Here is a 26147-nt window from a genome sequence, read left to right on the forward strand (position 1 = left end):
TGCATAAGAAGACTTTATATAATGTAGAGTGAACATCAAATCAACCAACTTTGTATTTAGATGAACTTATTGTCCATACAATAATCTCTGTTTAGGTGTGTGTCCTGGTTTCTACGAGTAAATGTGAGAGCTAATAAGAACATTTGTCACACTCCCTGCATGTGTTCACTAGAGTTAGAGGTAAAGATGTCTTTATTATTGATTAATCTGCTGATTATTGTTTGTGACACCTTGAAATTGCTGCTCCAAATCAAAACATGTTCACTTTACAGTCTTACATGACAAAGAAAAGCAGCAAATCCTCAGATTAGAGAAGCTGACACCAACAAATGTTTGGCACAAAATAATCTGACTGATTTATTAGCATTCATTATAATCAAATTAGCTGTCATACAACTAATTAAATAATCGCTCTAGTGCCATCATACTTGTCTAATGAGATTAAGAAATACTTTTAAATCAGTGCTCATTTGTCTTAATAAGTACATCAGTGTGGTAGCGTTTGCCATTTCAAGTTATGAATGTAACGAGAGCCTAAAAAAGGAGATATGTTGCTTCTGTTTTTGGGGGGTTTTCCCTCCACAGCAACACTTTTACCGCACACTATTTTGTACATTGAACCACATATGAGACAGACGTTTATAGGCCTGCTGACAGGTGACAAATTACACCGAATCCCAAATGAGACATAAACAACATAATGGCACTCAAAAAAACATAACTGAGTCTAAATCTGGACTAAAACCTAAGAGAAGGACGTATGTTGTTGGTGCCAGTCTACAAGTAGATACTTCATATTGTCTTGTATAAGTACGACATAACTGTAGAAGTACCACACAAACACACACACACTTAAATGTGGAAAGATGGTGGCGCTTTTGTAAAAAAAAAATCATAAACTATTTTATATATTTGACCACTTTTGAGACAAGTGGTGGAAAGTACATTTACTAAAGTACAGTTGTGAGATACTGGTACTTTAATTGAGTAATTCCATTTACTCCACTACATTGATCATACATGCTGTGGTTACTTTGTTACTGTTCAGGTTAAGACTGCGAGAGGAGGAGGTGATGAATTTATAAAAATTTGATGTAATCTTATAGAATAAACTTCCCAACAGTTTATATAGTAGTTGTATTGAGCTTCACTTTGACCAGCTACACTATTTATATAGTAGTTGTATTGAGCTTCACTTTGACCAGCTACACTATAGATAGACAGACAGACAGACAGACAGACAGACAGACAGATAGATAGATAGATAGATAGATAGATAGATAGATAGATAGATAGATAGATAGATAGATAGATAGATAGAAAAAGGCATCAGGTAGATAAGTTTAAAGTAACACTTACATACTGACACATTAGTAATAAAAGTCCAATGATATAATAATAAACTGTTACATAAAAAGGGACTTTTAGTTTTGACACCTGGTGTGAACTTTGCTGATAAACCCTCTGCACTTTACCGTAAATACTCGTACTTTGACTTAAATAACTGATGTTCCAGATATTCATGACGTCTGACTAATGAATCTTAATCCCAAACACCCACAGCCTACAGTACAGTGTGTAAACAACTCGGAGCCATTCATACAATCGTAGTAAAAAAGAGAGAGGGGGTGTCAGGGAGGAGCACGCCCCTCTCTTCCTCAAATGGGAAGTTAACACTGCCCACGTGACCTCCGTTTTGCCTTGACTGGCTCGTGAGAGGGCGGTGCGGTGTGACGTCAGCGGGGTACAACGATACAAAACACTCCGCGAAAGTAGAGATGCCTCAGAGAAGTGTTTGAGTGTTTTCATTGACAGGACCCTGACAGTCAAGACCCAGGGATCAAATTAAACAAAACAAAAAAACAACCAAAGAAGATTTTTAAAGCACAGGTAGAGAGGCGCGTGCAGACAGGTGTAGTCACTGCAGGGTTTTTGTGCTGTCACACCTGTGGGTCGCTTTTTTTACACCTTTATTTCCTTCCTAAACCCACGTGGACAAGTCACCAGAGTTCATGTGTGACATATACAGCCTGGACTCTCATTGCGTGTCTCCACAATGCAATATGAGTTGGGCGATGGAGCCTGCTAACTTCTACGAGAGCACCAAGCTGGGGGGTCCGCAGCAGGGGGTCTGCAAGCCGGGCAGCAGGAGCGACGGCTCCTCGGGCGAGGACGGCACCATGGTGGAGCTGAGCACCGCCCCTGCCATGTACGACGACGAGAGTGCCATCGACTTCAGCCAGTACATCGAGTCCATGACAGCCGTGCCCAACCTGGAGCTGTGCAACGACGAGCTCTTCCTCGACCTGTTCAACACCGTGAAGCAGGAGAAGGTGGATTTCTACAACATGCAGAGCTCCCTGCAGCCCGGCGGCGCGCAGCAGCAGCTGTCAGCCGCCTACACGGCGGAGAGGAAAGCGGACAGCTTGCTGGACAAGGGGGCGTTTAGTGCGCCTATCAAGCAGGAGTCCGACTGGAGTGACAGCGACATGTCCTCATCTCTTCCGTCCCAGATCGAGACCTGCGCCCAGACCAATGTCAGCCTCACCACGGGGCAGCCGACACCACCCACCACCCCGGAGCCCGTCTCCAGCGTGAGCTCGGCCAAATCCTCCCCGCGTAAGATCGGGAGGGAAAAGGGGAAGAAGACGGTGGACAGGTACAGCGTGGAGTACCGACAGAGGCGAGAGAGGAATAACATTGCAGTGAGGAAAAGTAGGGACAAAGCCAAGATGCGCAACTTGGAGATGCAGCAGAAGATGATTGAACTGGGCGCCGAGAACGACAGGCTTCATAAAACTATCGAGCAGCTAACCAGAGAGCTCACCGGGCTCAGAGATTTCTTCAAGCATATGCCCAACTCCACCTTTGTGAGCTCCTCGGGTGCAGAGAGCCGGTGACACACTCATTATCCTATGAACTGAGTTTAAGGAGACATTACCTCAAAAGACATTTCGTTTTTTTACCATCTGTACCAGATGTATTTTAAGCTTACCATAATGGCACTGGAAAATATATGATGTTGCTGCCATATTTTTTGTGGGATTTTCTCTGTATTAAATTATTTTACCACTGCATTTACATGATGTTATACCTGATATGGTACATGTTTTATAATTCCAAACTTTGTATAAGAGCCAGAGCATGATCTTTTCTATAGTTTGTATGAAACCTTGAAAACATTTTTGTTTATGGAAATCTCTATAATAAAAATCGCTGATAAAAAAAAAAAGGTGCAGAAAAATATCCTGGTCTGTGAGTGCTCTCTTTGCATGTAATGGTTAAATAGTGAGGGAGTGTGTTCTCACACAAGAAGTCAAAAAAAAAAAAGCAACAGGAAATCGAAAGTTAAGTCAGCAAAAATACTTTTATTGACAGAGGTAGATGAGTTGAAAGGAGGGGGGAAAAGGTTTTTTAGGTCACTTAAAGAATATTTACAGCCTGTGCAGAAAGTCACAAACCAGGTTGATGAACCACGTGTGCTGCTTTGACAGACTGCATGCCACTGATCTACCCTTGGGCTGTCAACTCCTGGCTCCACAGGATCACATATCATTAACACAAACAAGACCTTGTCTTCTTGCAGCCCTGTTTGCTTCGGCACAGCCTCAAGCTGTCAGGGAGGCCCTTCAGAGGGGGTGGGGGCGTGGGGGGGTGGGAAGAGAGGAGGCTAAACTGGCTCAGACCAAGGCCTAGTGTGCAGATCCTTGGAGCCAGCTGAAGCCTGAGGATTGATATCATTAGCTTGCTTGCCCTGACAGCCTCACAGGCAGATTTCTTCCAGGCCCATGCAGAGGGAAGGTTTCCTGGTGACGACCCGAACATAGACGGCGAGCGGGCCCACCTCTTTTCCCAAGACATTCTCCACATCGTAACCTGGGAACTAAAAGACACACAACTTCACACTTTAGTCACTCTTTGTTGATACTATTTTAGGCTGACAACTCATCTTGATTTAAAAAAAAAAAAAAAAAAAAAAAAAAATCGCTTCCTGCACATGAAAAAAAATAAAAACTTTTAATCCGATTATGCTGCATTACGCTAGAACATTGAAGTGTACATGAGGCCCTGACCTTTGCACACTGCTCAGCACTATTTATGTTGATCTAACAATTATTTCTGCACTCATGATCTCCCTTGGTAAAGAGCATTAATGTGTTCAAAGCATATAACACTGGATTTGCAAGATTAAGAAAGTTCTGGCAGTATTTTGGTAGCAAATTCCTTCAGCTGTATCACTGATCGGCATGACTCATGCATTGTTCAGATCAGGCGTTATCTCCCTGACATGAACAGATGACTGTGCTTTCAGGACATATTGACAGGAGATCAATGCCCCGTGCGGCTCAGCCCATGGTTATGTAACTGTCTGTAAAACACACACCCCACCTTATCACCCTCCAGTGCCGCCGTGTTTAGGATGGACATGATCGTCTTTTGCTGCAGCTGTCGGAGAGATAGAAAAAGGTGAGGGGGAGCCATTAATGTATTTTTAATCGTCACCTTGATGAATGCTGCGCTGACACACTGTGCTGCTCACTGGTGATAGTAGGGGTTAGAATATGAGCTGGCTGATAAGGAAACTGATAATTCTTTATCAGTTTGGCTCACTTTGGTTTTCAGATTACAGAGTCACAGCAGGTTCTTCATCATAAAAAAAACGCCATATTGCAGATGCAACATACAATGAAGGGTTTGGTTTCTGCAACCTTTTGTAGTGCAGTATATCAATTTTATCTTTATGAGTCTCATTGTAGGGTTAAATCCAGTCTGCACACTCGGAGGATAAGCTCTCTGATCACTACTTTTTTAGCTTAGCTCAGCAAAAAGACTGCAAACAAGGGGGAAACAGCTAGCCTAGCTTTGTCCAAATGTAACTAAATCTGCCTACATGAGCGAAAGGAAACCAGTGAAGACCCCCATAAATTGGTCTCAACCAAGAAATAATCTGACATATAACCCTTGCATAAACGAATAATATATATATCACCTTTGCACTTTGGCTTTTGTACTGAAATGCATACTTAAAACTCACTAACACTGTCACTCACCTTCACCTTCAAAGTGCAGTTACTTAATGAGGAGCTCAGGAACACTTCCAGTTGAATCTTTGTGTCCGGCTTGTCAACCACTGACTTACAAGAAACGCAGTGGAAGTTTTCACTGTGGAAACAAAACAAAAACTACAGTTATGACTTTTCATGATGATTTACAGGAAGCTAATTTGGTAAATAACTTAGGAACTTACGGCCTTTCGGCTAACACCTCTAAGTTATCACTTCCACAGTGGTTGCAGGAAGGCCAGGAATAAGCGGTGTTCTCATCCACACCAACTATCACTCCTGCAGACAGAAACTGAGCTGTTAAAACTGAATATTAACACACCAAATCATCTTCTATGCCCATAAAATGTTTATTTCTCTCAAGTTTTCGTTCACAAATGTGTTAAAATCCATGTGAGCACTTCTCCTTTGCCAGGATAATCCATCCAGGTGTCAACCCTGACAGCTGTGGCATGTCAAACTGTAAAAACTGTACAAACATTGCACAGGTGTGTCTTGTGTTGGTCAAAATGGCACTATAAATGTGCGGTTTAATCTTGAAAACAGTCATTTATTAGGACCTGAACTATTTATATTTCACAAAGTGTTAGATATGCATTCTTTGCAGGGTGGGGGGGGGACCAGTCAGTATCTGGCTGACACATTTCCTCCATATTGAGTTGATAAAGTTGTTGATTGTGGCCCACTCCTCTTCTTGGCGGTGCTAACTTAATGAATATTGGCAGCTCAGAAAAGCTTCCAACGCTAAAATGCTCCCGTGCTCAAATCGATTATGACTAACGACGAACTGCAGATGAGCTTTGCCGAAATTCTTTTGGTTTTGCAAACCGTTTGTGTAAGAAGCTGGATGTGGAGGTCCTGGCTTGGCTACATTCAGTTTACATGCAACAGCTCTGGTGGACATTCCTGCAGCCAGCATGGCGCTCGCACGCTCCCTAAAAAACTGACATTTCTGCAGTGACCATTCCAAGGCATGCACCTGTGCAATAATCATGCTGTGTAAGTAGCATCTTTTTACCCCACACGTGTCAGGCGGATGGATTATCTTTGCAAAGAAAACACTAACGCAGATTTTAACACGTTTTTATGAACATTTGAGAGAATAAAAACGTCGCGTCGAACAAATCTTAGATCTTTTACTTCAACTCATGGAAAATGGGAGGGAATTCAAAAGTGTTCAGATTTTTGTCACGCGTACATGACAAGCGTATTTTTAACATCCGTTCACATTACAAGTTATACTCGTGATTACTGAAGCAAAAATATTGACACCTAACTAGAAGATACACTGATAAATGATCTATGCATCGGTTTCAAAGTGTATGTATGTTTGTGACAGGGTGTGAGAGATAAACACATCCCTTTTCATTTTTATCTCAGATTGTACTGATAAACGCAGCAGGGTTCTCCCTGCTCACTTAACCAAAAGCTGCTGCTCCATAAACATACACAGGACCTTAAATAAGATACTGAATTTGACGTTGATAATTCGCTCTCGTACGTTCCGATCTAAGCCTGTTTTTTTCCACTGGTAATTTCTACAAGATAGTATCCAAGCATGAGTGCAGAAGATAATAAGTTTGTTTGATTTTTTTTCCACCACCTGACCAAACATGTACGGCTAGAGGGGCCTGAAACAAGAGGGTTCACAGTTTGATCTTTGCCCTCAACTGTGACACAAAGTCAACAGATGCAGATTATTATCTGATTTGAGCTGCTCTTTTCTGCACCACATTCCCGCAACAGAAAATAATCGAAAAAAAAACTAAGCAGTACTTCACAACAAGAGCTGTTAGTTGATACGTTAAGTCTCAGCTGTAGCAATCCCATCTGATGGTACTAAACAGTTAAAAGTTTAAAAATGTAAATAAGTGCAAAGTATGCAAGATTGATTTGTAGTAAACAATGCAATGTTCCTTCAGGCTTATTTCTAAAACATTATTGCACCCTCATTTGAAATCTAAAGCCTTATGGGGACTACAAAATGACATGGGAATTGACAGAAATCCAACAAAATTTTATGTGTTTGTCTTTCACTAAGTCCCAAACAATGACAGCCTGAGGACAGTGGGTAACAAATAACAGAAAGTGATGCCTTAAAGCCACATCAAGGCCTCTTGCTGAGCTGTAAACTTGCATACCAAAAAAAAAACACAAGTGGTTTTCTTCCCCCCTGAGACGAAAACATACTGAGCATGCTCTGCAGGAATCACTTCAGATGAAACGACTCACAGGGAAACCACAGGATTCGGTGAAAGAGGGGGGCGAAACTGACCTGTGAGAGAGCAGAGGCAGTTGGGCGTGATCTCAGGACTCAGGGGATCCAGTCTCACAGGTTGGGACAGGGTGTTTTCCTTGGGCTCACACAGAGAGTGTGAAAGTGACTCTGACCCTGTTGTGGAGGACTCAAGTCTGCCCTCAGGATCCACAGAGCACATCTCAACGACTGACTGCTCCACACAAAGGAGAACACCTAGATTTGGAAAATGAAATGTTATCATCACAAAGGAAATATGCGCAAACAATTGAGAGTGCCGATTCAGTCATTCACAAAACTAACAGACTAGTTAGGGCGCAGCGGAGGAAGTAAAAGTACAACATTATTTAAATATTTAGTTACTACTACTTAAAAGGAGTACTCCACTCATTTAGCATTGCACACTGACGGACTCGGGTTAGGGTTCTTCTTCTTGGTCAAAACCTGGTGCCTACATTATCCACAATGCAACGCAATCGACAAAAGTTAGTTAATTGCGAATTTAAGACTGATCAGTGTGTAAACAGCATTTTACTGTCGCAGCTGATTGAGATTGAGATATCGCTTTATAAATAGTTCAATAGTTCAGTCCAGGGGGTCCAAACATAAAGGTCGGGCCCCTCCAAAGGGTCACATGATCAATCTTTGTGGTCATGAGATGATTAATGGGGCTGGAAAAAAGAAAAAGCAAAGTGCTGCTACTCCTTCTTCTCTGAACTGGTTCTTTTGTCCGCTTGGCCAAACAAGTTGTAAACAAAACATTGACAGTGACATATTATCGCCTTCTAAGTTGACATGGCTAACTTGTAAGCAAACACTTGCTTATTTACACGTCCAGTAATGTCCAATAATAACTCTCTTTTAGCTCTATTTTTGGTCTCCACCGACTCCAGAGGAAAATATTTGTCTGTTTAGCTGCTAAATGTGTTGCTATGTTTGTCTCTAACTGTGTTTATGTGCTGTTTGGTGCTGAGCAGGTAAGTCTACGCTGAGCTTTTAGCACTTTTGAACAATGTAAGTGAGAACAGTGAGAGTGAACCACAAGAATAAGGTTGCAGTCGGACAGTTTCACCTCAGACAACGAGCCGAATCTCACTATAAAGCTCTGTAAAGTCGACAGGGGCTGCAGATTCAGGTGAGAATTCTCTGTAGTTTCATCACTACATGCGACCCTGTTCATATTTTTATTTCATAGATAATCATTATATAAATAAATTATAGCCAATCAAACAATATAATGTATATAACAATGTACTACTTGAACTTTTACTGCACAACTACTTTCACTTTGATACTTTTGGTACATAAAGCTGATGATACCACTTGAAATGAAGCATAAATCGAGGTATAAAGTGTCAGAAAATGGAAATACCCAAGTACCTCAGAATTGCACTTGAGTAAATGCCCTGACGTTAGCATGTGTGCACACTCCTATAAAGATAAAACACCTTATAAGATAATGATTGAATCGCATGTCGGGTCTACCGTGTTCTTTGATGGAATCTCTGAATGACATGCGACAGACAGCCGGGGAGTTTAGTGCTTCGAGGACAGAGGAAGTGAGCACACAGGAAGTGTTCACACACAGGGCCACTGTTCGCCTGCACGGCCTCTCGGGCTGCTCCTCCTGAAGACTGGGGTCTGTGAGCACCAACCAAACCTCACCCTGGCCTACATCACTGCTCTAAAAAACAAACAGAAAGGTAGACAACGACACAAAAGAGCAGAATTACTTGGAAACAGATTGACCTAGAAACAGCTTAAAGGAAATATTACATAACAAAAGCGTACAAAGCTTAAATTAGATTTAAATCGTCATTCCTGACAGCTTTGATGAGATTATTCACTTAACAGCCTACACACAATGGTGGCGACTAGTACAACATAAAAAAAAGTGTAGCTGCGTTTCAGTGGTGTGAGCATGTGGCAAAGTCCACCACTTTGTTCTGAGCTGCTATCTCATCTTGGTCAAAGTTTAAAGGTCTCGCCAATCAATGGTTAAAGAGGGCCTGGACCTCACACAGATTGTCATACCCACAGCGATATGAGCGCTGCTCTCTACGTCAGAACTCAATCTTATCAGTTCGTAGGTTCTAATGATCTCAAAAGGATGACAGGAACGCTACAAGACACAATCTTTATTATGTTCTTTTGACTTGAAGTCAAATTCAATCAGTTTTACAATAAAAGACAGACGTACCTGCATTATTCTCTTGTGTATAACTGTGGCAACAAAGCTGCAGCGACAGGTTTTAAGGTCACTCTAAAAAGAAAGAAAGAAAAAAAAAACGTGCTTGAGATCGACCCACTGAAGATGGGTTATCACAATGTGCAGCAAATTCTGTTTTTCTGTTTGTGTGTGTGAGACTGTTCACCTGCAGTATGTCTCGTAAGGTTAGTTTTGTTGGGGGAAGGTAAAGTGAGGACAAAGTCTTCCCATCTGCATGTTCAACCGAGCTCTCCTGACCAGACAACAGGTAGCAGAAACTCGGAGCTGGACCTGCAGGTCTACTCTCCTATAAAAACAAGACGTGTGAATGCCATCTTCATTTTTAGGAGTAATTATGCACAAAATGAGCTTTTATTCTTCTTCAGATACACAGATATACTTTGTTATGTTTGCCCTGAGAGCTCCACGTGCTGCAACTAAAGAAAACACATGGATGTTTTTCTGAATTTGTCTGTTTTCTGTATTTGCAGCACGTGTTGTTGTGCTTAATATGTGTTGTCGACTTAGTGAATTTGTCAAGTTTGCCCATGTTTTATTTCTTTGCAGCATTTTTCGTGGTTGAATGGGTGAAAATATTTTCTTTGTTTTATTGTCTTTTGTCTGTTTTCATGTGTTGTAAAAGTTACAGTGTGTTGTGCTCTCAGTGCTACCATACTTAACATAACACTTTAGTTGCTTTCAGTCTCTGAATGTGCGAACAGTAAAAACAAAAAAAAACAAAATGAAAGGTGCCCTGTTGATTTTCTTGTTACATTTACATTAAGTGTAAGTACACCAAAACATATTGTGTGTCTCCTTTACATCTAACAAACCAGATTTTTCTTCAAATTCCTTTGCATTAGTGTTTACTTGTGAGCAGTCTTCTTCTTTGGTGTATTTCTGTGTATTTTGGTGCATTACTGCCACCTGTCGATCAGTATAAAAACACTGGCTGGACTGTTTATTGCATCACGTCTGTGTGCATGTCCATGCATGAGACAAAAAAAAAAAAACAGTGAACCACCCATAAATTGAAAACAAACGGTTGAAACAATGTTAGCCTGTTTCAATCGCTGCCCATATATCAGCTTTGTTAAGTGAGTTATGGAGGTGTGGTGTTTTCTGCGATTACAGAGACAGTCGACCAATCAGAGCTTTATAGGCGTGAATAAGAGCGAGGATGTCATCTTTCTACAAAGCTAGGTAATTATGCAGCTACAATTATGAAAACTAGAAACATGGAAATAGCAACAATCACTGATCATTGATACATCACTTGTTCCGACTGGTTAGGGCAAAACAGAATAAAACAAAACAATGAGAGATCAGCTAACATGAACGTGAGGCTGAATGAATAAAGTAAAACGTGGAAAGTAATTCAGTCTGACTGTCAGGATAAAACAATATTCTTTTTAATTGAATGGAGTTACATTCATATTAGAGGTGAAAAGACAGTCAATCAACTGATTAGTTGATTGACAGAAGAATAATCAGAAACTGTAATAATTTAGGGGGGGGAATGCTAAATATTGTCTGCTTTCTTTGTCTAAGGTGATCTGGAAGAAGCAATTTCAATCATTACCTTGTGCTTCAGGAAAGTCTGATGTGCATTTATCAACAAATAATTAATCTTTCACAGAAGTAGTCACTATATCACTTGTCTTTTTGAGCTGAAGTTAAGACAGGAAACTGAGGAAAGAGAGGGGATGACATGCAGCAAAGCACGTTTGTTGGTTGGAATCGAAATAGCCCTAATTCATTTTATAAAGATGAAAATATATTCCCAAACTAAACCCTCATTTGGTGAAGATGCATGATTGCTGCTGTGGTAAGAACTTACACTGGGTGTGTTTCCATGATCTTTAAGAGGCATCACTGGGGGCCACAGACTGTCTATCAAGCTGAAAAGCCTGGTGCGCCTGAGAGTGAAACAAACAAACAAAAAAAAAGGAGGGAGAAGTAAGGAGGTGGGGTACTGAAGAGGAGGAGGAGGGAGAGACTTGTGAATACGGGAAGATAGAGAGCTTTCACAGCCAGTTTCACTTCCACTGAAACACAAATCTGTTAAGACAGAGCTCGTTTTAACGTCACCAAGAATTGGCGGAGAACATGCTCGGGCTGGCAGAGCAGACGCACAAAAACAGTTTTTACAAGCAGGTTTTGAGATACTGAAGGGTGGGAAAACAGTTCACACCCTATGTAAATCACAATGTCATTGTAGTGCAAAATAAACAGGGTTTAGAGAACCAATTACAGGTGATTTTAACCGCTGTATCTTTAATGCTGTCGTCTCTCACCGCACTCTTAATCTCAGTAATGACAGATTAAAATCAGATCATACTTGATGGGCTCTAATGATGTTTCATTTGCGTCAGACTACTTAAAGCATTGATGGTTAAATAATTCAAGTGTCAAGCAGAAACTCCGTCAGGGCACACCAGTGTCTTGATTCATTGTTATTTTTCAAAGAAGTACTTGTTTAGTTCAGGGTAGCCAGGTCAGTGTTACTTATTCTTCCATGTGTGCACTGTCATATCAGCCCATGGTTAAAACCTGTTAGTCAGCCTGTAATCACAGGGTTTCTTTGTGTGGAACTGGTTCTGCAGCCCATTCAAGCCCAGTGAGGCTTACTCAAGGATGAGTAACAACATAGCTAACAGGACTCATTCAGCTCATTGTGATTTTGATACTGAGCACGTATACTTGTGTAGTAAACACTTATGAGCCTTTTTTTGAAACACTTTAAAAGGTTGCAGTTTGTTGTTAGTCCTCCTAAGAGCTGAGGTGTTGATCGGTTTATTAAATAAATACATATATGTATATGTGCATTTTCTTTTTAGTCGATTCAGGAAGAGAAAAACCTGACGAGACTGACAGGTCACGCTATTCACACAGGTGCAATTGCGGCCTCCGCGTGTTTGTTTAGAAACAACACACCCCTCAAAGACTTAGAATAATAAGGAACTAGTTTGACATCTCTGGAAATTTGCTTATTCATTATCTTGCTGAAGGTTAGACGAGAAGATGGATACCACATTTACATCCGTCTTTTATGGGGCACTACAGTTTGCTTAGCTTAGCATAAAGACTTGAAACAGAGGGAGACAGCTAGCCTGAATCAGTCCAGAGGTAACAATATCCAGCAGCACCACCCTATCCTCAAAATGTCAACCTATTCCTTGAAAGCGCAGATTATTATGATGTGCTTACAAGTTCAATATTTACTGGTTCTAAGAAACAGGGGAGAAAACCCCCATAAATGCCTAATTAATGCCAAGCAGGCCCTCGTGTTTTTCCACTTGAGCTAATAAGATAGGCCATGTGCGAGCCCTGAAGATAGCCCATCCATCATAGGCTCACCACAGACAACCTCCAGAGACATTATAGGCTGTGGTGGCATTGAAAATACCAAAGATGTAAACATACCCCCAGCCAGTCTCTAAATGTTCCCATGTCAGTTCTTCTAACTGCTTCTAATCTGGGATCCTGACTATGGAAACTCACAGGGGACACAGAGTGTGCACCTCGGTATCAATTTACATGTAAACACAGTTGCACTGCTGGCAGTGCAGCGTAATCAGGTTCATATGAGCTACAATCATTAAACTGACATTGTACTGTAAATGTTGGTGTTGATGTTTGAGAAGGGCATTCAAGGATAAAATTTGCTGCGGTTTGTAATCCTGCACATTCACACATAAAGCGCTAAACCCAACCATGTGTGGTGGTTTAACTCAAGGCTCAGTGCCTTTACAGCGCAAGGTCCTGAAGCTACTTCCCTAGCATTTCATATCAGGTCCTGTCTCCCACAGGCATTTACTCAGGGCTGTTGTTCCAGATGGCTAAGGAGTGAGATAAGATAACCTCTTGTATAGCAGAAGTCCATATCACAAACTGGTATTGGTCACAGGTTGAAGTTTACCCATGGCTGCGATCTGAAATTTAGGTGAAAAGCTACACAGGCTTAGAGGTGTAGCATGTGGGTCTAACCTTTCTCTAGTGACCCGCTGCACCACTTTGATGTCCCTCAGCACACAGGTCCTCCCCTGCCACATGTGGCAGTACTCGTGGAGGTCATCCTTGCAGGGCAGGAGGTGGAGCTGGACGGCGCTGAACATCCCGTAGCTGTCCTGGACGAGCACACAAAGCCTGAAGGGGGGGAAAACAACAAAACAGCAAAACACCACATGCATAAACAAAATTAGACTTGACATTTAATCATGTGATCAAAATTGTTATTTTTCATGACTCATCTTTCACTGATGGGCAGTTACATAAATATGTATCTAAACAACTGTGATGTGACACTCGAGACGACTTCCCCTTTGACATGTGAGTCACAACAGTCGTGATGACAGAGTCAGAAAAGCCGCAGTGGAAGTTATGTGTGTTTGGATTTTGAAAAAAAAAAAGAATATTGCTGAAGTCTTATCTATTAATTTCTGTGTGCTATCCTCCTCCTCATGATCCAAACACGCGGGTTAAGGTCCTGTACAGCTCTGTATCACCCTGTATTTGCTGAGCCACACCCTGTTTGAGCAATGCAGATCTCTCTCTTAACCAAAGCCTGCACATATATTCTGTTAAACAACATTTCACTGAAAAACACTTTGGATTTTTCCAAAGAAGCAGATAAAAGTTGTGGTCATTTTCATTGTGCGAAGCAAAAAATAAAAAGTGGCACTGAGTATGGAAAGCTACTCAAAAATGTAACGAGGCAGCGTTTTGACCTTTTAAGAACTGAATGTCAAAAAAGTTAACTTTTAAGCCAACGTGGACGAGAGGTCCTCAACATCTACGGTTTTATGGCAAATGAGTAAACTCATGTGGAACAAACAAGTGGTCGTTGAGTCGAGTCGTATTGGGGGTCATTTTGCACTGCTTGATGTGCAGGGTTCATCTCTTTTTCCTTTATCCTGCCTGCATGTGTATCCTACTTGAGCTCGATATGCAAGGGCAACATATGAGTAATGTACGAGTAACTCTAAATTAATGAATCAATCACGAATAAATGGCTGAAGTGCACATATTTGTCTTGAAAATACAAGTGCAATAATCAGACATCCACCCAAATTGTTGCATTTAAACATGAAAGGCTCAGAAACACGACTGCTCCCAGTGACACACCAATGATACAGTTAAGGCTTCGTACTGACATTTGTTTGGTTTTAATACCGGTGGCTGGTTTGACAGTCAGCCGCTGACAGTAAAGCCCTTTGGCCTAAAAACTTGTGAGGCAGTGAACTGCTGTGTATTCCTGCACGCTGCTGCTCCCAGTGAGCGAGGTGCTGAAACTGCTATAGGCTCCAGTATCGCAGTTAGTCAAGCCCAGACACAGCCCTGTACCAACCCTGAGAGTAAACAGTAGAGTTCACATCCCATGGTTAGACAAGCAACAGCCAGGGAAGGAGAGGAGGAGGAGGAGGAGGAGGAGGACTGTCAGCGTGCCCATCATGCATGTGCATGCATGCGCATATCCCAGACATTGGGAAAGTTTGGAGACTGTTTTCAACCACCTGATGGGGTCTATAAATGTCTTCTGTTGGTAAATACGGGGTCTGTCTGTGTTTGTTTTCAGAGACCTGGAAATAGATATCTAAATAACATTCCTGACATGACTCTTGGTGGTGACGGCCAACATTTTAACCAAGATTATTCTCAGTTGTTTGCTTTATTCACAATCCCAAATCAGACCTATGCTACATCTTGTTAAAACAACAAGAAATGTTGAAGTGAGACAAATGATGTTTTCTGTTGGTTTATGGGGCTCTAAAGACTCCATCCCAAAGCTATGTATTGATCAAAGCAAGGACATGTCAAGTTAGACAAAGTCTATAAAACGCCTCGGGAGAAATGTAATTCCTGAAAAAAGGCAAACTGTTTCACATTCTTTCAAAACATGAAAATAACAGTCAGGGGCTACTGTCCTTCGATGAACCCTGTCACAAAAAAAACAAACTTAGATACCAAAAAGCTACAACTAACAGTTACTTCCACTATTGACTGATCCATTCATTTGCTTTTTTAAACATTTGAAATCAAGCGTTTATCTGTGTTGAAAAACCCAAAGACATCAAGTGATGTCAAACAGAGAAAAGCAGGAAATCTTTACATTTGAAGATCTTGAATCAGCAAAAAATAAATGGCTCACAAATAGCTGTCAAAATGTTGGAAACTTCTGAAGACTGACAACATATCTTATTGACTAATCATTTCAGCGCTAGTCAATGAGGAGGTGCTGACTAATGCTGCTAAAACTTTTGGTGGAAGTTACAGTATGTCAACATCGGTCACGCGACATACAGCCGAGGGTGAAAAGCACGTTTCTGATAGTATGTCACAAATATATATGTTTGTTTTCAAAGAAAAGGTTGAATAGTTCCTTAAATCATCTGGACACAGTGTTGTTTACCACAAACACACAAACACACACACACACACACACACACACAGGAAGAAAACAGCACATTTGTTTGGGACTATTTTTAAACTGTGGATTAATACAAATAGGGTGTTCTAGTGAGCAGAATTGTGCTTGTGGCTCAACAATGTGGCTCATTGATCAGTTTGTAAGGATTTTTGGAACAACAATGGAAGAATGTTCAGGATGATTAGAGGACTAAGGTATATCAGCATTCGGCTACACGGGAAATATTTGTTAAAGGATCAATTCACTGTTGTTGTTGTTTTTTTTTTTCATGGGATTTGTTGACAACAACAAAAATAAAGAATAACAACAGACTTATCATTTAACTCCAGGCACATATTGCAAAATATTGCATATAAATAAGAGTTTACAACTTACTGTAACTTCAATCGATGAATCAATATTTGACTTTGCCTGCAGTATGAATACAGGCTGCAAGAGCCACATTTGGTGGGGATATATAAACACTTTCACTTTAGTGGAACTTGTCTGAGCGTGCAAAACCGTAGTATGAAATCTGATATGACACTTGACAGATAGAGAAGGGTGATGAGACACTTGGTGGTACAAGCTTTCACATAAACAACCACCTCCTCACTCACTCACTCACTCAGTCCTCTCCTTTTAGCCATTCACAGCTACACTTCCTCAAACAGCAACCCCTCACTCCCTTAAAAAAAAAAAAAAAAACTCTCTCTGCCATTGGCCGCCCAGTCGCAGGGCCGTTTTCAGGAATTTGTTATTGTGAGTGATCACAGAATTCTCAGCAACTCAGGTTTTCTTCCAGGAACTACGATCCACTGAGCCTGTGCAAACACACACACATGCTCCTTCACACACACACACACACACACAGAGTCACACTGTGTGCGCATGCTAGCCCACGCACATGCACATTACTTGGCAACACGCTAAGTAAGTGACCCACACATTAAGAATACAGCAGAGAGGCCTCATTGGTAGGGGGGGTGGACAGGCGGGATTCCTTCCTATGTGTTGTCCACCAATCAGTGCAGGCAGAGTGATAAACACGGTTGTAACAGGATCCTTGCAGCACATTGTGTTCCCTCTCCACCAGAAGGGGGAAAAAAAAAACAAAAAAACTAGCCTCTCCTCACTTCCTGCAAACAGTTAATCTTCTTGTTTATTCTATTCTGAATTTACGGGAACTTAACATCTTCTTCAGGCATAAATATCATACTGGCGTCTCTCCCGTGTGTGTGTGTTAACAGAGAGGCCAAACAACAAAAGGATCAAATAAGCATGGCTGACCAGGGGAGTGAGTCATAGAGGCTGGGGACACAACATGAGAGGTACAAACTGTCCTTGTCTTTAAACAGAATGGGGCCAGTGGGCTGCCAAGTAAACTACCCTCCTCTCCACAGAGCAGGCATGCATCCTGGAAAAGTACTATGAGCAACGCATTATACCAAAAGTTGTTATTTTTGTGTAGCAACCCAAAACCTCCCACAAAAAGGCATGAAATGATAGATGTGTTGTTAGACACTTAGTTATTCAGCACCGTCTTATATTTTAGATGGTAAAAAGTGAAAGGCTTAAAAAGACAACGTTTAAATCTGGCAGGGTCACCCACAAGTCCTCGTGATAACCTCTTAACCTCCGCCCCACCTCCATCCGCTCACTACCAACCGAGTCTGTTAAATCTGGTTGAGCTGGGGAGAAGCTGAGGGTAGGGCAGGAGTGTTTCCGGTCAGGGGGCGGCGTTTGTTTACCAGCCGCAGAAGCAGCATGGCAGGAAAGAAGTGTCATATTACAAAACCGAGGCTCATTTAGTCAGTTAGCTTGTCAGCTGACCAGGGTCCCTCCTCCTCTCACCACGGAGTGGCCCCTCAGGCCGCTTCACTCAGTGAAACCAATAGTTTTCTTTTATTACTCAGCAAAGGACAAAAACAACAAGCCCGGGGAGGGCCAGGCAACTAAAGGTCACGCTTGCTGGATCTGCTTCAAATGGAACATTCACCGATTCATTAACTATAACGAGACCACTTGAGCAAACCTGTAAGTCATTTCAATAACACAGGAAGTTTTGAACAGCTGCCGACATCAAGAGTTTTAACAACAGTTAAATATTTTTGTAGTTTCTGCAGAAAAATGACTCAGAACTCCACGTCACTCGAGAGAGACTTTTTAAGTCATTTTCGGCAAAATAAAACAGATAATTTACATGGAAATAAACAATGACGTGAAACTGGTCACTCGCAGACAAACCCACAAACTCTGCAGCTCCACCTCGGCGCTATGGAGCATTTCATTGTCTTTCACCTCACTGTTTTGGTTTTACAGTCCACAAAACCAATCTTTACAGTTCTGGTTTACTCTCATTGCTTCCAAGACAGAAAAGTAAGGAAGAAAAGTGTGTAAGTAGCTGGTGAACACGGTGGAGCATTTAGCTGATTAAAAGATGTTTCTTTTAGGAGATGGGGGAGACCAAAACAGAGCTAAAAGGAGAGTGGATATTGGATTTGCATTCACCGGGGGGCCACAAACATGACACCAAATCAATGAAATGCTACTTCGTGCCTGCTGGATGTGTAGACAAGCAGCTGTCACCATAATAACTTATATTAGGTGATGACGTGTCAGTGTTGTTTAATCAGTTATTGATTTTTGTTGATAAAATGTCAAAAACAGTGAAAAAAGGTCACTACAGTTCTCCGCAGCCAAAGGTGACGTATGATTATTTGTGTATGATAATTGCTTAATCAGTTCATCTCTATAAATGTCACAATTCTTCAGTGAATATTTAAAAGGCACAATTCAGACGGGTGCAGCAACAAATTGTTTTTTAGCTGCCCAAAAAAAAAAAGTTAATCAATATCAGTGATGTGTATATTTTGAATATTCTTAACATTGTCATCAGATAGACCTTTCCGATAGGAAGCGGAAGCATTTATATCGATCTAGGCTCTCTTCAAAGCAACAAGACTATTGAAAAATAATGCAGTTTTACCTTTCCGGTCCACCACTGCCTGAATCTCTCATCTTGTGTTATTGTGTGAGTTGAATGTTTAACATGTCAGTTGCTGCGGATCAACTCCTGTGTTCTACAATTTTGACAATAAAGTCTGGTGGCTTTGTAAACAGCGATATTTAGCCTCCTATTGGAAAGAGCTGTCTGACAGCCAGGTAAAGCAGTGAAAATATTTTAAATATAACGGCTAAAATATGTTCTGTTGCTGCCCCCGTCCACAGAAGTGCATAACTTAGCTTCAGACTAGGCGGTGTTGACCACCATCCACTGTTGGTAATACACCGACTATGAGTAAGCACCTCATAAAACCCCACTTCAAATAACATGAACTAATCCTTTAATACATGCACTTCACCATGAGATCAAGTAACCAAAGCTTAAGAAAATATGAACCTATTATATACAACTGTACATTGTTTGCAATGCTGAGAATGCGAGGCATTACGTCTTTACAGCCATATAAAATATACTTGTGGTTTTCTTTAGGGCATTAAGGTAATAAAAGCTGTTGAAAACCTGTTCCACCCAGTGGAGTATGAATGGGCACCAATTCAACTCTGGCTTGCTGGTGCACGATATTCTGAAAACATCATGTTGTCTTTCCTGAGAATTGGCCAGAATCGCTCGCAGAGCGGCTGGATTCAATTAGAAATGTTTGTGTCCTTTGTCAAACAATGCCATATGGCTGGAGACAGTGTGAGCACTTTGTGGGGCTTTGCTGTGCTGTGAACAATAGCTCGACCACTGAGACACACATTGTACCACCAAGGAGAAGCATGCAAGGACCGAGACCAAGGAGACCAGCATGCAATTTCTGACAAAAAGAGTAATTCATATTGTGGGAGAGAGGCATGCAAAGCAGATAAAATATGATTCATTTTCCCAGTTTCTGCTGGCATCAAGTAACAAAACTAAAACCCCCACTGGGCCATTCATTATCGGCTCGTCCAATAGTACCTGGTTTTGCCTTTTTCTGCAGGAGGAGCTGAGGAAGACCTGGAGGGAACTCTGGGCTTAAGGATGGTCATAGGAGAGTAGTCAGGCACAGGGATGGAATAAACTCTCTGGACCACCACCTCCACGTCCTGCCCCACACAGCCAGCCTGGCCCAGCCCCTCAATAGCTTCCAGAAGAGAAAGGCAGCGTCTTGTCAAAACTCCTGAACCTCCAAAGCTGCAGAGAGCTCCAGAGACAGTTGTCTGAAAGGGGGAGGGAGGAAAATAACAGCACTTAATGTAAATTATGTTACTTTAGAAGAATTAGTCAGCAGAAAATGACTCTGAAGGTACTTTGAAATCCATAATTCTGAGTAATTTGTAAGCCAAAATGCTGGTTTCAGTTTCTCAAGAGGGACTGAGCTTTTTATTCAAGTTAGTTAAATTTAAGATGAGGGGGTGGGGGGTGGTGGGGGGTCGCCAGATTGTTGTGGAGAATAAAATAAAACATAACAAAGTGTGGACTGAGGAAGCAAGAGCCCTCAGCAATATCAACCTTTTAATGAGGGGGCAAGCTCTATATAATATAGTATACTCTGTTTTTATACATGTTAACCGGCCCAGTTACCTCAGTAATATGAGAACGTATTAAATCTATTAAGACTGAATGTGAGAGTGCTCTTATTTTAATAAACCTAAAAACACGATTATTATATTGATTATTCTAGGTGGTTGTGAATCTAAAAAGGTTGAGGGCCTTTGGATTAATCTACTTATAGAGAAAATAGTCAGCGTTGATAATGTAAAAATAATTGTTTATACAGTCCTATTCTCCGTTAAGACCACAGACAGACAAACAAGCCGTAGTTCTACTTGGATAGATTAGTTATGTTTCTATAGAATGTAAATCATAATCAGGCTGTAATTAATGATTCTTTCATCATGTATTCTACTGATTATTTTCTTTTCTCAAATCTGCAAATTACTTAGTTTGCCTGACCAGTGGGCCTAAAACCAAAGCAAAGAAAAGCAGCTGGAAGCAGGTTAGCTTTTCTTGGCACCATTATTAGACAAAATAGTTGTATATAATTTTCTTTTGATAAGCTAATCAATTGATGGATTCAGCTCTGCAGCGTAGCGTAACATGAGTTTATACTACGTGTCTATGCACATGCTAATATCACTTTAATTTTGCATACAGTGTCCACACAGATCATGACATGACATTATGCAGTGTGTCCTGCATCAGAAATCTGCTGTAAAAACGAGGGCGTGAGCGATGGCGCTGTATTTTTCAGATGTTATTCAATCACTGCCAGCAGTATGTGGTTCACTTCATTTCTATTTGCTCAAAGCAAACAGAGATTCAGAGGAAATCAAACTTACATGTCAAGACAGCCACTTATGATTTCCCAGCAGTGGAGATTGAATCCACCTGTTTCTGATTGATGTGGGACAAATTCTCCACCAAGACTGTTTATTAGTGTTTGAACAAAAATATTTTGAACTGAAGCTGATGCATTTGCACCTGTGGTTTAATGAATTTTAAAAGGACTAAGTTCATATTACATTTCTGAATTTTAAACAACAACAAGCTTCCTGATGTGTCATAATGCAAATATATATATATAGATAGATAGATAGAGCAACCTTATGGCCTGTAGCCAAACTACCCTGCACACGACATACTGTAGCTGTCACCACCAGCTGTGTTTATATGCTGCTTTACTGGACTGATAACATTTTTCTGTGGCTGAGTGTGCACTGAAACAAAGGTTACTTTAAGGTCCTTTACGAGCTATAATGTGCAGCACTAACCACACTACATTGTACATAAATTGTAATGCTATTGATTCTGATGATATCGAAGCATACAGACCTGTTTGGCACTGTTCTCCTCTGTGGTCGTGCACACCTCCAGCAGTCCAAATGTTTTGCACAGAGAATATGGACTGCACCTCTGTGCTGAAAGCAGGCCTCTAGGAATGAACATGTTGGCTGCTTTTGAAGCAGAGTAGACTTTCTGGCTGAAGTGCGTGTTCAGAATAATATCACAGCTGAAACCCTCTATGGAGAGACTTTGCCTGCAGAGAGATGAAGTTCATTGCTTTTAGATTTCAGTGCTATTGTTGCATTCAACATCTTGGCTGTGCCATTTCTTACTGCATGATGCAAAATTGGATTTTAGGACTTTGAGTTCATCGTGAAATTAAACATATTTTAGGTGTTGGGCAATGATAAACAGTTTGTTTTGTGATTGTGCTGATAACAGATGCAAGAACTCATCTTTTTTTTGATTTTACAGTATATTACGTGCAATAGACTATTGCACAAACGTAGGGGGGCGAGAGCTCGAGACTGCTTGAATGTCAAACTCAGATAAGATACCAACCACCTCCACAGGTCTGTTCACCAGGTACCACCCAGCACAGAGTACGAGTTCAAATATGTTCAACTTCTCACATATATACACGGCGGATGCATTTGGTAAAAGATACATTTTCCATGTAAATGAGGTTCTTAAAAGGCTACACCTCGCAGCGCTGCACAGCTTGATTAAGACACTTTCCAAATGTGACATCATCGGTGGAAAAATACTTCACCGCCCGTCTCAATCAAACACGCTGAATGCTTGCTCCTTGAAGAAAAAAAAGAAGAAGAAAAAGAAAAAGCACCAAATCAAATGCAAAAGGCTGCATATGTGTGACCTGAAGTGCTCCTGCTGTGATGGTGTTTTAAATCTTAACCGTTACCAGCTCAGATTTCATTCTCTGTAAACTCTCAAAAAAAAAAACACTTGTTGTGATGCACTTCAGCCCATTAAGATAAACAACACACACACACACACACACACACACACACACACACACACACCTGAGTGGTACTGAGCCTGAGAATAAAAGCACTTGAATAAAGGCCAGATAATTATGTGGTAAGTTTGAGTTACGACCTAATTTTTTCCACATGTGAGATGGATAATAGGGTGATGATGGCTTATCACTGACTCAGAGCCAGAAACTCTCTGTGACTGGAACTGCCATGCATGTCACAGCTCGTCTCAGATCTGTGTTGATAGTAACACCAGAAGGAATCACGCAAATTTGTTTGGATGTGCGGTGAAAACAGGAGGGAATACATTATTCAGGAATCACATTATTATATACTGGAAAGTCTTTATGTGATGATACGGTCATTTTGGCGGCTGTGGTTTGTTGTTTTATCAAACTGCGTTGCATTACGCTGGCTGGCGCTTCTAATATTTAGTCTAAAGTCGCTGATATAAATGGGTTAGTTTAAACAATCTGTCCTTTGACTGATCAAGCGAGAGCATTATTAATCATAATTAGCTATGGATATTTACTTAGATAATTACTCAAATTTCTACCACACAAATTATAAAGAGTGTGGACACGGTTATATAAACATTTGTTCAAAGTACTGCCTCTTAGCAGAGTTTAGTCGATACCTGAGACTGCCTAAATAAATAGATAATTATAATGTCATCTTTTCTGCAGAAGTATTCATCATGGCATGTTACTGTCCCTGTCATTCTACTGTACGCACGCTTCCTGGCACTGTATGATTTACCATGCAGCTGCAGACACCTGGATGACTCATATATTAGTCAATCAACCAAATATTAATCCAGTGGCATCGTGACTTGATCATAATTTCAGTCATTCATCAAAGAGACATACTGTACCACACGTTGGCAGGTTATGAATTGAAAAGCGCTAAAATATTCTTGCCTTTCTATGAATAATATAAACTGCTAATCAGACAAAATATGCATCATAATTTGAAACATTTTATAACACAAACAGTTGAAAATGAATAATTTTGAAACTCTGCCACCTTATTTTACAAAGGAAACCTTTCAGTGGTGGAAAGTAACATAATTTAACATTAAGTACTGTATTGAAGTACAATTATGGAGGTTCTTAATATGAGTATTTTTTTATTTTATGCTACTTAATCCTGCAACACATGTCTGATGGAAATATTGTACTTTTTTTCCTGACTTTTCTGATTAACTTAAATTCAGGAATTTATTAATGAACTAATGGTTAATAAAACATTATAATTATTTCCGAATATCACATTTTGTCCTCTTTAATTATCTAATCTTTCTAATCTTATTTTTCTTTGCACCAGAGCAATTTCCTTGTACATGTGTACTTTATGTATAAAGTCTGACTCTGACATGGTATCTCCAGTAATCTGCATGAGTACTTATAGTTTCAATATTTAAGAATCATTTTTGCTCATACTTTGACTTAAGATTGAACATTTCATGCTTTTACTTTTACTTTTACTTGAAAAGTTGTGTTTTCACAGTGTGGTACTGCTACTTCCTCACTTACTTATATAAGTAGCAGTAGTATATATATATGTTCTACTTTTTCCACCCGTGTTCCCTCATAGTGATGCGTATCAGACCACCATATGATCAGAGATGAGTAATCAGTGAACCACATACTCTAATGCTACAGGAGCAGGACGTACTGTTCATGAGAACAGGTACACCAACCACACAGGAAGTGTCACCCATTGTGAACAGGTGAGTGGGCAGCTGTCATCATCAGACAGGTAGCCGGGTTAAGGAGTGGCTCGGGCTGCTGGCGTCACAGCTCGTAGCTGAATAATACCTGCAGGTATTTCCGCTCGGGCTTCTGCCCACTCACAACAAGGCGTGGGAGGTGGGAGGAGCCAACCTACTCACTGCAGGAATCATGGGGGAGTGCGAGTGTCACACCGGAAACTGATACGTGCTTTGGATTCCGTGTTTTTCCACTACGGCCTGTCACATAAGCTGCATAAGTCGGATAAATGAATAACCACTTCAGAAAATATTCAGCTTGTCGTCAGCTTTTTTGGTTTTGTGATGATTTAGGGACTTCTTTATTAAGATGAAACACTAAGGGATTTTAAATATTCACCAAACGCTTTAACTTCTGAAAGTAATTTACACAAACAAAATGATTTAAGGATGGAAAGTAATTCTTTGAAAGAGTAAATGGGTGTGTTTGGTGGGGGCTTCAGTCTATCTTGTGACTTCAGGAATAGAATACAACAGGGAAGGAGAGGTGCTAAAGCCAGAGATACTCTCAAACCGCCATGTGTTTTCAATCTCAGCCCTTTGGCTCGCTCCACTCTCTGCTCCCAAAAGCTCCAGAAAATAATCCTACTGTGTTTTTCCCCGGCTTGCTGGAAATGACCTAACTACTGCCAGGAAGAGGAATGTGAAGCATTCCCTGGAGCTCTTCGTGACGTCACAGCGCCGAGGAGGCCCCTGCGCTTCCGCCAGCTTGGATATTCCAGAGCACACTCAACCCCAAACTCCCAACAGCTGGAGTCAACTGCTGCCTCCCTCCAACTCCAAAACAATCCAAAAAAAAAAGAAGAAAAAACACACGCCCCCACCTCCCACCTCCTCCTATCCTCTCTGCCCTGTAAGTGAGGGAATGATCCTCACATCTGGATCTTTTCTGCTTACAATTGTGAACTGCTAACTGCACATTTCTATACTAAAACCCTCCAAATTATTGTATTTAATCGTGATTTAAACTAAACATATTATCATATTTAATCATAAGCTTTTCTATGTTACATGCACATATTCGTGTGCAGTATTCTGTCTTACAGTTTGCCTCCTCAGCATTATTTTGTGAGATCTCGTTGTCCTGTAGGTAGGGAGTTACGCATTGCGTAACTGTCTTTTGTGGAGTCTGACCATCTGCCAAGTGACAACTAAGCTAAAAATTAACAGGAAGGAAATGCAAGAAAAACTTTCACCAATCAGTTTATATTTCACAGAAATGTGTCACCCTACCCATTGTCACTTAGTTTAGCAGTGGTGAAAGGTAAGTGCATTTATTTATTCTTGCACAATGTCAGCTGGGATAAGCTGTAGTCCCCTGTGACAGTGTGTCAAATTTAGGGAGCTCTAATTACAAACATGACAGAAATGTATTATAATATTCATAACTCCAGTGTTTCATCACCTACAAAAAGAAAGACTACTGTTTTGAACCTTTTATATCTACAGATGCTGCAAGTCCTCATCCAGAGACCGCCACATTTTACAGTAGCTCATAAAAGACAAATTAAACACTGGTACACACTGCAAATGGTGCTTCTTTATGTGCTTCTACATGTGTAAATATGCTACGTAGTTAATTTGTTCCCCTTTTGGCTGTTTTTACGACAGGTAGTTTGCTGTTTCCGTGTCTGACTTCCGGCCAGCTCAAGTTGTTCTGTGCA

General features: G+C 40.9%; 2 protein-coding genes across 2 annotated transcripts in view; one reads left to right on the plus strand and one right to left on the minus strand.

Moving 5' to 3' along the window:
* Positions 1-1770: 1770 nt before the first annotated feature.
* On the plus strand, positions 1771-3246 carry cebpd (CCAAT enhancer binding protein delta). The gene has a single exon (XM_010729180.3). It carries the CDS (start codon positions 2013-2015, stop codon positions 2898-2900), a length of 888 nt encoding a protein of 295 aa, XP_010727482.2. The 5' UTR covers positions 1771-2012; the 3' UTR covers positions 2901-3246.
* Positions 3247-3348: 102 nt separating this feature from the next.
* Positions 3349-26147, minus strand: part of spidr (scaffold protein involved in DNA repair) — a 32728-nt gene continuing 9929 nt past the window's right edge. The window contains exons 9-20 of the mRNA XM_027288390.1: positions 21763-21967; positions 19906-20147; positions 13520-13678; positions 11370-11448; positions 9696-9836; positions 9521-9583; positions 8806-9004; positions 7339-7536; positions 5249-5342; positions 5052-5163; positions 4390-4446; positions 3349-3883 (exon numbers count right to left, since the gene is read on the minus strand). Of these exons, the coding sequence (XP_027144191.1) occupies positions 3764-3883; positions 4390-4446; positions 5052-5163; positions 5249-5342; positions 7339-7536; positions 8806-9004; positions 9521-9583; positions 9696-9836; positions 11370-11448; positions 13520-13678; positions 19906-20147; positions 21763-21967 (1669 nt within the window). The 3' untranslated portion in view covers positions 3349-3763. The remainder of the gene's footprint in view (positions 3884-4389; positions 4447-5051; positions 5164-5248; positions 5343-7338; positions 7537-8805; positions 9005-9520; positions 9584-9695; positions 9837-11369; positions 11449-13519; positions 13679-19905; positions 20148-21762; positions 21968-26147) is intronic.

This window comes from Larimichthys crocea, chromosome II (genome assembly GCF_000972845.2).
Source record: "Larimichthys crocea isolate SSNF chromosome II, L_crocea_2.0, whole genome shotgun sequence".
NCBI lineage: Eukaryota > Metazoa > Chordata > Actinopteri > Sciaenidae > Larimichthys > Larimichthys crocea.

Bases quoted from the DNA above. Each gene is read 5' to 3' on its own strand.
- cebpd (XM_010729180.3), top strand. From the start codon at position 2,013: ATGTGTGACATATACAGCCTGGACTCTCATTGCGTGTCTCCACAATGC.